General features: G+C 41.1%; 1 protein-coding gene across 7 annotated transcripts; it reads left to right on the forward strand.

Moving 5' to 3' along the window:
• Positions 1 to 2,478: 2,478 nt before the first annotated feature.
• On the forward strand, positions 2,479 to 15,055 carry slc25a23a (solute carrier family 25 member 23a). Of its 7 annotated transcripts, none has more exons than XR_009768807.1 (13): positions 2,479 to 2,793; positions 5,976 to 6,132; positions 6,238 to 6,502; positions 7,998 to 8,121; positions 8,231 to 8,318; positions 8,785 to 8,896; positions 9,081 to 9,239; positions 9,355 to 9,507; positions 10,136 to 10,249; positions 10,366 to 10,533; positions 10,611 to 10,758; positions 13,896 to 14,307; positions 14,460 to 15,053. XR_009768807.1 is itself a non-coding variant. In XM_061680169.1 (12 exons), exons 3-12 carry the CDS (start codon positions 6,308 to 6,310, stop codon positions 14,105 to 14,107), a joined length of 1,473 nt encoding a protein of 490 aa, XP_061536153.1. In that variant the 5' UTR covers positions 2,479 to 2,793; positions 5,976 to 6,132; positions 6,292 to 6,307; the 3' UTR covers positions 14,108 to 15,055. The 7 variants fall into 7 exon arrangements, 1 of the variants encoding a protein (XP_061536153.1); XR_009768806.1 differs by having other exon boundaries at positions 6,292 to 6,502; positions 14,460 to 15,052; XR_009768808.1 differs by having other exon boundaries at positions 2,479 to 2,669; positions 6,292 to 6,502; positions 14,460 to 15,052.
• Positions 15,056 to 15,086: the final 31 nt, after the last annotated feature.

Consider the following 15,086-nt stretch of genomic DNA (forward strand, 5'->3'; position numbering starts at 1 on the left):
GGGGCCATTTCAACAGTGGCTACAAGTAAGAGGTATCCAGACCTTCTATGGCCTAAACACTTTCAGGACCCCTGACCTATCTGTTCCATAAAATTGCAGATGCTCCCAATAGTCCATCATCTTCATTTTTGCAGCATTTCTCGCTCTCTGTTTTATTCCTTTTTTTTTTTTTCTGATCAGATTTTAACCTCACTGTGTTGACATGTCGATCACCCCATGGGGTCTTCGGTAGTATTGGTCAACTTGAACTATATTGGCAATGAAACTTCTGAAGGCAATCAGATTTCTAATATTTTTTTTTCACAGGGTCAGAGCATTGGCCCCTTGACTTCGACTAGCGAAACATGTTTTGCAATCTGCACAAATTGATACATTTAATAATCAGCATCTCTGTTAGTACAGTAGGTGGATTTTATGTTTTTCTATTAGGTAAATATTGTTTCTAAACTGCTCCAGATGATGTACATGGTGCAGGTGCATATATTTGTATTGCATTTTTATTGATGGTTTATATTGGGATGTGATATGGTGGCATTAAGTCAGGTAAATCCTCACTGAAGGCCGAGGTACCAAATGCTCATCCCCACCACTGCATTTAACAATATGGATTTATTGGGTTAAAGAAAAAACTGAGTAATATCAAAACACTTTGATTTGACCTTGTAAATTATCTTTGCAGCAACAGCAGTAGCTTTGTGTCAGTCACGGCTTTTATAATTGTCAAGTTGGGCAAGTATCCATCCTGAAGGTCCGAGGGTGGCCAAATCATTGAAGAGAATGCAAACACGGTTTCCTGACATTAAAAAAAAAAAAAAAAAGAAAATTTTAAATGGCCAAGGAACCTTTTTTCATTTTAGGTTGCAACGCTAGCAGGAAAATACGATGATGTGTTTGAATTTACCAACATCCTGACTTTATGTTGAGGAGGTTTGCTTTGGATTAAGATAGCTCGCTGATGAATCATCATCTTTGCACAGGGAACCAAGCGTCGAGGAATCCTCAACATTCCAAACATGTCCGAGGGACAAATAAATTGGTATGTCACTGTTCTAAAGAGATGGGATAGAATACGAAGTGATTTGATGTCATATAAGACAACAAAGATACACTACACACACACACCTGGTTAATGACCTGTGTTTAATTGTGGTGCATTCAAGTGCTGTAGGAGCAACCCATTATTAGTGATATGTGTATTGGCATCTGTTTTATGTGTTATTTGCATAAACAAGCAATGATTGGTTGGTTGACTGCTTTATTGAGCATTCATTCATTCATTTTCCATACCGCTTTATCCTCACTAGGGTCGCAGGCGTGCTGGAGCCTATCCCAGCTATCTTCGGGCGAGAGGCGGGGCACACCCTAAACTGGTCGCCAGCCAATTGCAGGGCACATATAAATACAAACAACCATTCGCACTCACATTCATACCTATAGACAATTTAGAGTCCTCAATTAACCACCAACTACCATGCATGTTTTTGGATGTGGGAGGAAATCGGAGTACCCGGAAAAAACCCACGCAAGCACGGGGAGAACATGCTCACTCCAAACAGGTGAGGCCGGATTTGAACCCAGGTCCTCAGAACTGTGAGGCATATGTGCTAACCAGTCGTTCACCGAGCCGCCCACATATAAACAGAAAAATATCAATATAAAATAAGATGACTAAAATAGCTAAAGGAAAAAAAACTTAGATTTAATTCAATTCATGGTCCACTCATTTCCCAAGCCAAAAGACTCAATATCATAACGGCCGGACAATAATTTGAGTCTGCCACTCAAAGACTGATCGCTCTCATGCCTCCATCAATTCAATAGGCAATTAGGAAAGCAATGCAAATACGTTTGTGAAACTTTTAAAAGAATGGAACATGGCTAAGCCTGCCTTGGAGCTAGTAATTTGAATGTGAAGGAAATTATTGATGCGCTCTCATAGCACTGTGAGATGCTCAGAGGGTTGTGAGCCTTTTTGGTTGCTGGTCCCCACACTTTGCCATACTCACCCCTCTCTGCACCTTAGGCAAGCCCGCTCACCTTTTAAAACTCGTCTTTAAACCCATAATAACAACACAGGTTAGTTACTGCAGGTCCTCACTCGACATGAGACTGCGTTTGTTTTGATGTTTTACTATTTTTATTGTATTTATTGTATGTATATGTACAGTATGTACTTGTTTTAGCTGTGGTTGTTTAAAGTGCTCATTAGAATTGAGATGAGTTGGGTTGGGTAAACGATGATGTGTGCTAAAAATAGTCGTCTGTTATTCATAAGACTTATAATGTTAAGATTTGTAGTTGCTTCTGTAACTGTGAACAAGACCAGCATTGACATAAAATGCAAATCATAAAAATGACAGTCTCGTAGCACTGATGTTTTGGTGGTGCATTTACGGCCGTCGTCTACATTAGACACGCCCCTGACGTGAGCCTCTCAAAACGGCATGAAAGTAAAACAGTTGATCGTAAAGAGTCACTAATTAGGCCTCTTCCAGATTATTGTAATGACGAAAGCCTGCGACATCGTATTTAGACGGCAGTGTCTTGAGGGACATCTTCTTTTTCGGACACTCTTGAACGTCGAAGGGCGGAGCTGGTGCTTGTCTCGCTTCCTGGTTCCCGAGGAGCAGCGAGTACGTCGCTCGCAAGTTTACTCGACACCAGGAGAGGTTCGTTTTTTGGGGGGCACCTAACACCTCCGTGGAGGGGGACCTGGACTAACATGTCCCCAGTAGAGATTTTGTGTTTTATCTATTGGTGTCAAGTGAGTCGAGGTCCTCTGTAGCGTGTCATGTAAGTAAGTGAGCGAGTGAGTGGCCTCATCGATTTTAATCGTCATCAAAGGCGGATATAGTTACACATGCTTTACAATTTTGGAGCCTGCTGTTATTCTTTTTATATGGTGAAATCCCCGTTAAAGGCCTTTGTAGTAGAATCTCAGTTATGTTTGGGTTTTTTTGTATGCTCTAAATCTCAATTTGTGTATATAGTAATGATAGATTTTAACACATTAAAGACAGTCAGCAAAGGTCAGTGTAAACAGTTTACGACTGTAGTGAGAAACTAATAAGGCATTCTGTAACATGAGCATACCTACATATAGGCTGTATTCAACATGTAATGGCATATCTGTGTTGATTAAATCAATTAGTAATTAGTAGCTTTGCTTTTATTTCAGATCCCCGATCACAGATTGTTCTTAGATGATAAATTGATAGATCTTTTTAACACCCTCTTTATATCTCGGACCCCTATGCTGGACGTCACCAATTGACACTGTTGTAGCAGTATACCTGGTACGGTGTGAATCCATTTCTGTTTCTCAAGGCTTTAGATTTACAAATGTATGAGTCAAACGGAGTGCCATATTTACCATTAAATTAGCAGCCAGACAATATATATATATATATATATATATATATATATATATATAGAGAGAGAGAGAGAGAGAGAGAGAGAGAGAGAGAGAGAATGAATATTCACATTCTTTATAGACACATATTTGGACATGGGGAATGGGTGGTTCTGGCGGTTTAGAGGGGTACTAGCCATTGTAATTTTTTACGTAAAATGCTTTTCATTAAATTGCTAAATGTTGTGCAGAAATTCTTTTTTTTTTGCCCTATATAAGAAATATTATGTTCATATTTGAAACTTTTTTTTCATAAAGCTCATATATTTTAAATGCAGACTGTTCAACAAAAAGAAGAAAAACATATTTAAGATCAAAATGTAGTTTTTTTAATTTGAATTTTGGATCATTTGTGTCACGAACGGATGGAGACTGGACCCAAGAGCAGGCGGCGGCTGAGAGGTTGTGATGAACACTTTATTGAAAAAGGAAATGTAGATGGTCCTTGAGATGCGCTGGCGGGTTGTTGAGGCAGAGAATGCGTGGCAGGTGGTGACGAGGACAGTCGGTTGGCTTGGCGGCGTGGTGGCAGTAATCCATTTGGCGAGGGGCACAGAGGGAACACTGAGGACAAGGGAAAAACACAGAGGTCAGGATGATGACGAGGATTTGCGTAGCTTACGTGGATACTGGGGAGCCGTTGTGCCGCTGGGGAAGCTTCAGTACTCTGGTGAGCGTTTCCCGGCTCTGGTCAGGCTTTTATGCATGTGTTAACGAAGGCTCATTGGTGACAGGTGCGGCCGAGGAAGGTGCTGGAAAGAGAGAGAGGGGAGGGGAGAGAGAGAGAGGGCGAGATGGCGCAATGCGCCACCCAGGCTCCAACTGTAGTACTGCAGGATGGCTCAGGACAATTTGTTTCGTAGTCTCATCTCTGTTTAGGTTATATTTAAAACTTTTTATTGTCTTACCTTTATTTTACTTGTAGATGAAGTCTCCCCAGAACAAAAATAGCTGTTGCTTTCCTCTAAAAATGTTCTTCTTTGAATTTCAAATCTCCATCCAACCATTTTCTATAGCATTTTCTATTACTTAGAAAGTAATTGAAATAGTTACACTATTATTACATTTTCAACAGAGTAACTTGTAATTGTTACCAATTATATTTCCAAAGTAATCTACTTAACACTGGGTAGAGTTGAGGCTAAAGATACACAGTGGACAGGGATAGCGTGATCGAATTTTATTTTAGGATAGGGAAGATCTACAAAGACATCCTGAACAGTTTGGCGTTGAAACAAATCATTATTACCGATAGGCATTTCAATAGACTATTGAGAGCAAGGTTTCTTTTCTTGCATGTAAAAAATCTTAACGTCGCTCAATTTCAGAAAACTGCAACCAATCGTCACCAAGATTTATGTGAACATATCTATTTATGCCCCTTTCCACCTCTGAAAATATCAGAACGATCACCCCAGTATTTTGGATTTTATGGATGTTAAACATTTTCCTCGATGTTAAGCTTTTTCTGCATAGTGAGCGCCCACGGAGAAGAAAAGGGTAAATGTCCATAATATCCAAAATATTGGGCCGATAGTTCTGATATTTTCAGAGATGGAGGGGGGCATACGTAGAGAATGTCCACATAAATTTTTGTGACGATTGAGCACAGTTTTTTTACATTAAGTGAGGTTAAACTATTTTACAGAAGCGCTTTAGACTGTCCTGACTGGGATCGTGTTCATTGTTGATCAACTGGAAAGCTCTGGAAGTTTGCAAATTTAGCAAGTTTAATGAAAACTACATGGACATTATTGGATTCAAAAAGAAAATCAATATGAATCACATACTGGAGAACTAAAATGGGCACATTTTTTAAAAATCATTTTAAAATATAATTTATTATTTTTACTCGGCACAGATGAGGCTCTGCCTCCCGATTGCATGACCCTAGATGGTTGTTTGCCCTGCCCGCAGTTGACTGACGACCAGTCCAACCTCTACGTCGCTTCTTGCCCAAAGTCAACTGGGATAAGCTCCAGTTACCTGTGACCCTAATGAGGGTAAGCGCGATAGAATGTCCCCTGTAAAAGTCAAGGCCCGGGACTCGAGTCAGCACCAAATTTAGGGCTTGGGACTTGCTTTGGTAAAACCTATAAAAGACTTGACTTGACAGTTTGGTGTCAATGAGATTCGACTTGACATGAGTTGACAAGTCTTTGCTGTTTACAGTTAAAAATCATAATTTTCAACATATTTTACCCTTTTTTATTTCGAAAGAAAAGTATTTTTTTGTCCACGCCAAGAACAACATAGAACTTCATTGTCTATTCAATTGAATTCTCCATTAGCCAGGTTAGTTACACGTCCAATTATATTTGACAAGTAGAAAAAAGTGCATACATTTTGTAATACACATCAGTATTGATCTGTGATCTGTCTGTTCTTAATACTGTTTCCCTATATAGACTTGTGACTATTTTGCTGTTAGGATTAATCCAATATATGTTGTGACTGAGCAAAATTGTATGGCTTGACTTGTGACCTGCTTAACCCAAGTGATGACATTACTTGCTTGAAATTTAGTGGGGAACTCATTTGACTTGCTTTATCCTTTCCACAGTAACTTGGGACTTGCTTGAAACTTGAAGATTAAAGGCCTCAATAAACCAAGCCAAGCCTCATACAAGATTGCCGACTGCTGCGTGGGCCTAAACGTCGGCATATTGGGCCATAAGACTTGCTTATGACTTCCACATCTGTAAGCAGAACCTCTGAAGGTACCACTCCAGTGACAAGGCATTGTACCCTTATTGGCCATGACTTTTTTTCTGAGTGTGAATAATGAACCTTCATAGATACTTTATGTATTGTATGTATGTAAGTATTGGTCCAGGTCGGGCTCCGGTGAGTAAGTTGATCCATTACATTCTACCCAGCTGACTGGACCCTGTCATGGCTCCTGCAAGGACTTGGCTCCCCTGGGCCAATTGCCAGGACAAAACGTCCTCTGGTCCAGACGAGGAGAGGGAGAAATACTGGGGGGAGCTGTTTGATCAGCTGGATCTCAACAAAGATGGATGCATTGACATACATGAACTACGTAGAGGGCTGGCGGGTCAAGGACTGTCCAGAGCTTCACTGGAAAGGGTAAGACTTTTCACCTTCACTCAAAAAAAAAAAATTATTCGCTTGGGAGAATGAATCTGATATTTAGCGGAGGTCATGATGCACCAGTGATAACCCATACATAAACTCAGACATCGATTCTGGCCAGTAAACAACTAATAATGTTATATAGTGCCCCTTGAATGATTACTTCAGGTATTTAAATGTTTAATAGTAACAACATAAACAGCCCAACTTTGTGTACACATTTATCTGTCTCTGTCCTGTCCGTATTCCTCCATTTGTTTTGGCCAAAACATGTGGGTCACACAGCTAGCTGGCTGTCACTTCCCCAGTGTGTGCATTTGTGTGCAACATGTCTATTTTGGTTGCATGGAGCAAGACTTTGTAAGATGAGAATGGCAAACTACCAAGGTGCAAACCACCAGTGGTTGCCAGGGCTCCACTGTCCTTGACCACAAAAATAATACCGTCAATAAATTCGGAATTGTCAAACATTTGTGTGTTGGGACAATGGTTCACACCAATAGTGTGTGTTTCAGGGATTACATCAGCTGCACAAAATGTACTTTTTTCAGTTAGCTCATTCACAGGCGACAAATGAATCTATGTAGTTGTTGACTTTAGCAAAATGCTGTTTTAAAATAGGAACTAATCTGAGGTTGGAGTTGGGATTAGAAAAAAATTAAGTAAAAGATTTAAGGTCAAACGCAATTTCTTTCCAGTTTTCAACCTCTGATTTATTTGCATTTTGAAAAAAAAATTTACTATTGGAAATACTACAAATGGTTATAATGACTTCCAGGTTTAAACCGTTGCCAAAGCATTCTCTTAATGGTCATACAAATGGACAAATATTTGGAAATACCGTGTGTGTGACTAGACAATAATGTGAAGGTTAATCTCATCACAGCGGCGACTCATGCATCTCACTTCAACATTCTCACGTCATCAACCCATCCATTTTCTGTACCGCTTATCCTCACGAGGCTCGCGGGCGTGCTGGAGCCTATCCCAGCTATCTTCGGGCCAGAGGCCACACCCTGAACTGGTCGCCAGCCAATCGCAGGGCACATATAAACAAACAACCATTCGCACTCACATTCACACTGACGGGCAATGAGTTTGCATGTTCTCCCTGTGCCTGCGTGGGTTTTCTCCGGGTACTCCGATTTCCTCCCACGTGCCAAAAACATGCGTGGTCGGTTAATTGAAGACTCACATGTCATACAAGTGTTAACCACTGTTGATAGTAAAAACTAAACACACAACACAGAAAACTCTCTACCTTTGATAACAAGTGACAAGGCATACAATATCTCACAAGATGGCATGCATAATGGCAACTCTAACCTTTTGGATGACTTCATGGCACATATTTTCCCCATGACTTTTTAAATTCCATATTGTATAACCTCAGGGATGTGCCACTTAAGATGTTCCACTGTTCCCCTGAATGATACCCCTGCCACTAATTTATTTTCCAATTTTTAGACCCAAGTGTCTTTGTTTTCAGATTGTAGAGGCAGGGGACACCAATGAGGACGGAGTGCTTGACTTTGAAGAGTTCACGCAATACCTACGTACCCACGAAAAGCAGCTCAAACTCATGTTTCGCACGCTGGACAAAAACAATGATGGTCTGTGGCAGCCCACTGAATACATTTGAATAATCATAACAGGCCCCATAGCTTTAAAATTCACTTATTGTATGTCTCTTACTTTATGTATCTGGATGGCTACATCCAGGTGAGATAGATGCAGCAGAGATCCAGCAATCTCTACATGCTGTTGGCTTAGACATCAGTCTCAAGGCTGCCACCAGGATTTTAAAAAGGTTTGTGATCTATGTGTCACTATTACATCATCATTAACATGGATTATTCTTTGAATGGTAGAAAACATCAATACTGATGATTTTAATCTGCACTGCTTTCACTTGGTGTAAGTATACACATACTTAATAGCATGTTTTAGTTAATGTTTTGTTCTCAGTTGGTTTGTACAGTAGTTTTACTTTTCTTTTGTATTTGTATGTATAAATCATGTAATGTGTCTTCTAAAGCACATTTACTTTTACTTAATTGTGGTTTAAGTTTTCCTGAACTTCAGAGATTTTTTTTTTAAGACTTTTTAATTTAAATATACAATTTCTGGTTTTGTGTCTCAAAATTGACTATTTTTTATCTTGCTCTGTTGGTTTAGAATATGTTCATGTTGACATTGTGCTGGTAAAGCCAATGCCATTTACTTAAAATCTCCCACTTTCACTAGCCTTGTTTGTTTATTTGTGTGTCATCCAGTATAGACAAGGATGGGACCATGACCATTGACTGGATTGAGTGGCGGGACTACTTCCTGTTTAACCCTCTCACAAACATGGAGGAAGTGGCACGCTACTGGAAACGTTCAATGGCAAGGCTACACACGTGGAAATACATACTATAAAAAAGTTACTTTTAATAACCAGCCAGACTTGATGTATTTGAAAGCATCCAGGGCAACACACATTCCGTATACATAATAATGACAATTAAATTGTTCTTCACATTGTTTGGAAACAGAAAATATATAAAACTGTAATCGTTGCCTTCATTAGATGTTGGACTTAGGTGAACAGCTGACAGTTCCAGATGAGTTTTCAGAAGAGGAGAAAAAGTCTGGCTATGTGTGGCGGCAGCTGATGGCAGGAGCCTTGGCTGGATCCATATCACGGAGCGGGACAGCCCCCTTAGATCGTCTTAAAGTCTTCCGGCAGGTCAGTCAGTAGCTTTGTGATCAGAACCAAATCACCATTAAAGGGCAACTTCCATTTTCAGTTTATTGCCAATTAACGTCACGTATGGACACATCTTCATTATATGCTTTGGCAGGTTCATGGGTCCTCTCTGTTTAGTGGGAATGTATTGAGTGGTTTTCAGTACATGGTAAAAGAGGGAGGAGTGCAGTCCTTTTGGAGGGGCAATGGAATCAATGTTCTTAAAATTGCCCCAGAGACTGCAATCAAATTTACAGCTTATGAAAAGGTGAATAACACTTGCTTCCTTTTTCTTTTTGGTGCCTCTGAACAATTACTGCACAAAAATAGGAGAGCCATTTTGTACACTTAAGTTAGTTAGTTTGCTAGAAGGATTGCACAAACACTATACAATGGATTTTTATGTAATATTATAGAGAGGTGGTCCATGTACCGACCAACATTTTCATTAATTCTCTAAGAACCAGAAAATAGCCTGTTAACTAACATGTGGACAGAAATATAGATTTACTCTTCAGGGACATTTGAATCACCTCCCCAGACTTCAAATCTTACACCTCAGTCATCTTACGTCATGCTCAGGGTACCACATGCTATGATTTATGTTATTGGTGCAAGACTGTGATTGCACCAAGAGTTAACTAACTGTTATCAGGACAGGAATCGCTGTCTTTTGTGTTTGTGTGTAGGACTTCACAATAAGTCCCATCCACTTCCTTGTTCTTGTCAGAATATACACTGATGCTCCCCACAATATGAGGTCTGTGCTCGACTGAGAGCTCTCATAGTTTTAATGATAGACTCACTCCTTGATCGTTCCATCTTTACCTTGAGAGTTACATTGTATCAACGGTCCTCCTTTCCTTTAAATTTTGGTTTACTACCTTTTTTTCTAGATCAAGCATATAATGTATGGCAGAAAGGACACAAAAAATCTCAGGGCTCATGAGCGATTTTTTGCTGGCTCGTTGGCTGGTGCGACCGCTCAGACAGCCATCTACCCACTGGAGGTGATTTCAAGTCATAACACACATCCTCAAGACAGTAATCGACAATACGTGCAGTATTCCTCTACATTATCTTTCTGTGCTTCCATCCATCCATCTTCCGTCTTTTTTCTTGACAGGTGATGAAGACCCGACTCACGCTTAGAAAAACAGGCCAGTTCTCAGGAATGTTTGACTATGTCAAGCAGATCCTGCAGAGGGAAGGAGTTGCAGCCTTTTACAAGGGTTATGTGCCTAATTTGTTGAGTATTGTGCCTTATGCAGGCATTGACCTGGCAGTCTATGAGGTCAGGTGGACATGATGGTAGCATGTATCTATATCTACATCTTGTTTATGTCTTCTAACTTGGCATCTATTCCTCAGACACTAAAGTTTGCATGGCTAAATAGGAACAGAGGCGTGGCGGACCCAGGGGTCACGGTATTGGTTGGCTGTGGTGCAGTCTCCAGCACCTGTGGGCAGCTGGCAAGTTACCCTCTTGCACTGATCCGCACCAGAATGCAAGCTCAAGGTTAGGAAAAGGGATTGCAGCAAATGTTATGTCTACCTAGGAATGTTTAGATAGTTAAATATATTCCATCCACAATGAGGTCTGTATACTGTGTGGGGGGATTGATTATGTAAATTATAAAAGTATGTAGAACGAGAGCAGTTTCGCATATTCATGAGATATTTGTCACAATAAGTGAGTGGCCCCACACCCAGTGAAAGAGTCCCAGCGGTGTGTGCCTGCGGACACATGCAAGTGAATTGACACTGTTTTACATGCACAAAGACTGACAGAAGTGTCCTGAATTGCTGTGCCTGCACCGTGGAGGTTGAGGACCCCACCCAATCACGAGGGGCGGGATTGGGCCAAGGGGTCCACCGAGAGCAGCCTGGTGGACAGGACACGTCCCACACCGAGGGACCCAGGGCGGTCCGCCGGCCCCACCGAGGTTCCCCAACAACTGGCCACCCAATGCCACCGCCCCACTAAAATTTTCACTCTTTGTTATATTGTAGCCATTTGCTAAAATAATGTAAATCAATTTTTTCCTCATTAATGTACACACAACACCCCATATTGACAGAACAAAACGTAATTGTTGAAATTATTGCTGATTTATTAAAACAGAAAAACTGAAATATCACACAGCCGTAAGTATGCAGACCCTTTGCTGTGACACTCATATATTTAACTCGGGTGCCGTCCATTTCTTCTGATCATCCTTAAAATGGTTCTACACCTTCATTGGAGTCTAGCTGTGTTTGATTATACTGATTGGACTTGGTTAGGAAAGCCATACACCTGTCGATATAAGACCTTACAGCTCACAGTGCATGTCAGAGCAAATGAGAATCATGAGGCCAAAGGAACTGCCTGAAGAGCTCAGAGACAAAATTGTGGCAAGGCACAGATCTGGCCAATGTTACAAAAAACATAATGCTGCACTTAAGGTTCCTAAGAGCACAGTGGCCTCCATAATCCTGAAATGGAAGACGTTTGGGACGATTAGAACCCTTCCTAGAGCTGGCCGTCCGGCCAAACTGAGCAATTGGGGGAGAAGAGCCATGGTGAGAGAGGGAAAGAAGAACCGAAAGATCACTGTGGCTGAGCTCCAAAGATGCAGTCGGGAGATGTGAGAAAGTTGTAGAAAGTCAACCATCACTGCAGCCCTCCACCAATCAGGGCTTTATGACAGAGTAGCTCGACGGAAGCCTCGCCTCAGTGAAAGACGCATGAAAGCCCGCATGGAGTTTGCTAAAAAAAACACCTGAAGGACTCCAAGATGGTGAGAAATAAGATTATCTGGTCTGATGAGACCAAGATAGAAATTGTTGGCCTTAATGCTAAGTGGCATGTGTGGCGAAAACCAGGCACTGCTCATCGCCTGTCCAGTAAAGTCCCAACAGTGAAGCATGGTGGTGGCAGCATCATGCTGTCGGGGTGTTTTTCAGCTGGAGGGACAGGGAGACTGGTTACAATCGAAGAAAATGAATGCGGCCAAGTACAGGGATATACTGGACGAAAACCTCCACAGTGCTCAGAACCTCAGATTGGGCCAAAGCTTCACCTTCAACAAAGACAATGACAATAAGCACACGGCTAAAATGCCGAAGGAGTGGCTTCAGAACAACTTTGTGACTGTTTTTGAATGGCCCAGCCAGAGCCTTGACTTCAACCCAATTGAGCATCTCTGGAGAGACCTGAAAATGGCTGTCCACCAACGTTTACCATCCAACCTGACAGAACTGGAGAGGATCTGCAAGGAGGAATGGCAAAGGATCCCCAAATCCAGGTGTGAAAAACTTGTTGCATCATTCCCAAAAAGACTCATGGCTATATTAGCTCAAAAGGCTGCTTCTACTAAATACTGAGCAAAGGGTCTGAATACTTATGGGTGTGATATTTCAGTTTTTCTTTTATCATAAATCTGCAAAAATTTCAACAATTCAGTTTTTTTTCTGTCAATATGGGATGCTGTGTGTAGATTAATGTGGGGTAAAAGGAATTTCAATGCTGTTAGCAAATGGCTGCAATATAAAAAAAGAGTGAACATTTTCAGGCTGTCTGAATACTTTCCATGCCCACTGTATATGTGCCCAGATTTGATTAGTGAGAAAAATAAATACAATGAGTGGTGTGAGGACAACTACTAACGAAGAGACCCTACCCAGACCTGCTGCACCGACCCCGGGACCCCGCCCCCCCCACATTCCCAGAATATCCTCCTAAAGCTGCTGTTTGGATGTGAACTGCCTCCTACCCTGATAGATCATTTGCTTGAAGATGTTTCAAAGGTTCTAAATGGGTTAAAGTCGGAGAAGGATTGGAGCCACACCATGAGTTTCCCTACTCTTATGCCCATCGGAGCCAATGATGCAGAAGTATTTATTGCAGCATGAGATGGAAGATGAAAGTGTGTGTCTGTGTGTACTGTTAGGACACTTTTGCCTGCTCCGAGGTCACTTTTTGCCCTTTGGAAACCAATAGTTGGTCGGGTGCTGACTTATGATTTTCTGTCTGAAATCTACTCGTTGATTTGGGTGGGGTGGGGTGGGGGGTGGTGGCTGTGGCTGTGGCTGTGGCGGCAGCAAAGGATTTTCAATGGGGCCACACGTTTGTGAAATTCCTCCATGAGCCTTACAACTTTACTGGTAGTTAACAAGTCGCAATCTATCATACAGTTGTGATACATTATATTCCTCACCTTAACATATATTCTTTATTAGAAAATAATGCATTATAATTACACAAATAAAATACCTTTTAAGCATTTGTTTACATTTCCGCCCTACTTTGCTTGTACTTACAGACACGTCACCTGTGTAACCTGCAACTAGACTGGTTGCTACAAGAATGCATAACTGAAATGATGATTGCAGGTTATATTTGAGAGGGGATAAATAATAGTTGTGCAGCTACCCTTAGGATAAAATAATTGGTTGAGGCCACAGACATTTTATTTCTTCCAGTCTCCAGCACCAGATTTGAGTATGTTCACAACTTCTTACTAATGTGACTAGAAATATAACTCGACATGACCATTAAAGTTATGCCTTGCATACATGCTGCACCATTGGAAGGCACGAAACATATTTTGTAGTGTCCTAAGTAGAAAGTGAGGTTGTTGATTGAGTTTTTTTTCCCCCTCTCTCCTTTAGCCTCAGTGAAAGGCTCCACTAAGCCATCAATGTCTGCCTTGATTCACACCATTGTGACCCAAGAAGGTGTGGCCGGCCTATATCGAGGAATTTCCCCCAATTTGCTGAAAGTCATCCCTGCTGTCAGCGTGTCCTATGTTGCATACGAGTACACAAGAATGGCCCTGGGAGTGGACGTTGAGGGTAGGCGGGGAGGTAAAGGGAAGGTGTAAAACTGAGTGGGTGGCTTGTTGTGACTTGCATCTGAAAGAAAATACAGATCTGTTAATCCTGCATGAAGAAGGGGACTTTGACAGTGGATGAATTCAGAGTCCTGTGATTGCAAGTCTTGATGGAAAAGTAGTAAATGAGAAAGCACTGCCCTGCCTTTGGATGACCTCAGATGACATGGATGCAATGAGCAATTTTATGTGTGAGTTGCATTGCACTGTTTGAACTAGCATCTGCATTCATATTTACAAATGATGCATGAATTTATCTGCGAAGTAACAGGTGCTCCATTAAGGGGTTCTGTGTTTTCCAAATAACTGCAAGAGGATTTTTCAGCCTTTTCTTCTCTCACAGGTGTAATGTAGAGAAGATAGATGGCGGACAAGAGCGCGGTTCCAGTGTTCGAAGGGCACTGCAAAAGTGTTGTACAGTTTGTGGACTAACATGTCTCAAGCAATTGGAGTAAACACTGAAGCACAGAAGGGCTCATCAAACAATGGCTATCAGCACAACTCGAAAGCAGCCGTCATTCAAATTGTAAATCTAGAATAAGCTAATGTTGAATAGTGGTTTTACAAGAAAACCTCCAAAAGACTGTACATTTGAACAGGTCAGATGTTGTCTCACAGCTCTTCTTGAATGTTGATTTGCCTGTAGAAGAGTTTGGGTTAGCTTAAAAAAAATTTTTTTTTTATATTTCCAATGAATAGCCGTACCTGTATTTATTTTTTAATTGTATTTCTAAATAAATGCAAATGTGGATTTTAGTCTTTTTAATTGACTGTATTACAAATGTCATGATACATGTCATGTGTTGGCCCACTTACTGGTTGATTTGATATATAAACTTAACATGAAGCTCCGTTCCACTGGTGGCGACAGCCTGAATTTGTATTATTCGATCACTTACCTACGCTTATGCAGTATGGTCGTGAAACATAAACATTTGTATGAAAACATCTCTGGGCCATAATTATATAA

This window comes from Phycodurus eques, chromosome 6 (genome assembly GCF_024500275.1).
Source record: "Phycodurus eques isolate BA_2022a chromosome 6, UOR_Pequ_1.1, whole genome shotgun sequence".
Classification (NCBI taxonomy): Eukaryota; Metazoa; Chordata; class Actinopteri; order Syngnathiformes; family Syngnathidae; genus Phycodurus; species Phycodurus eques.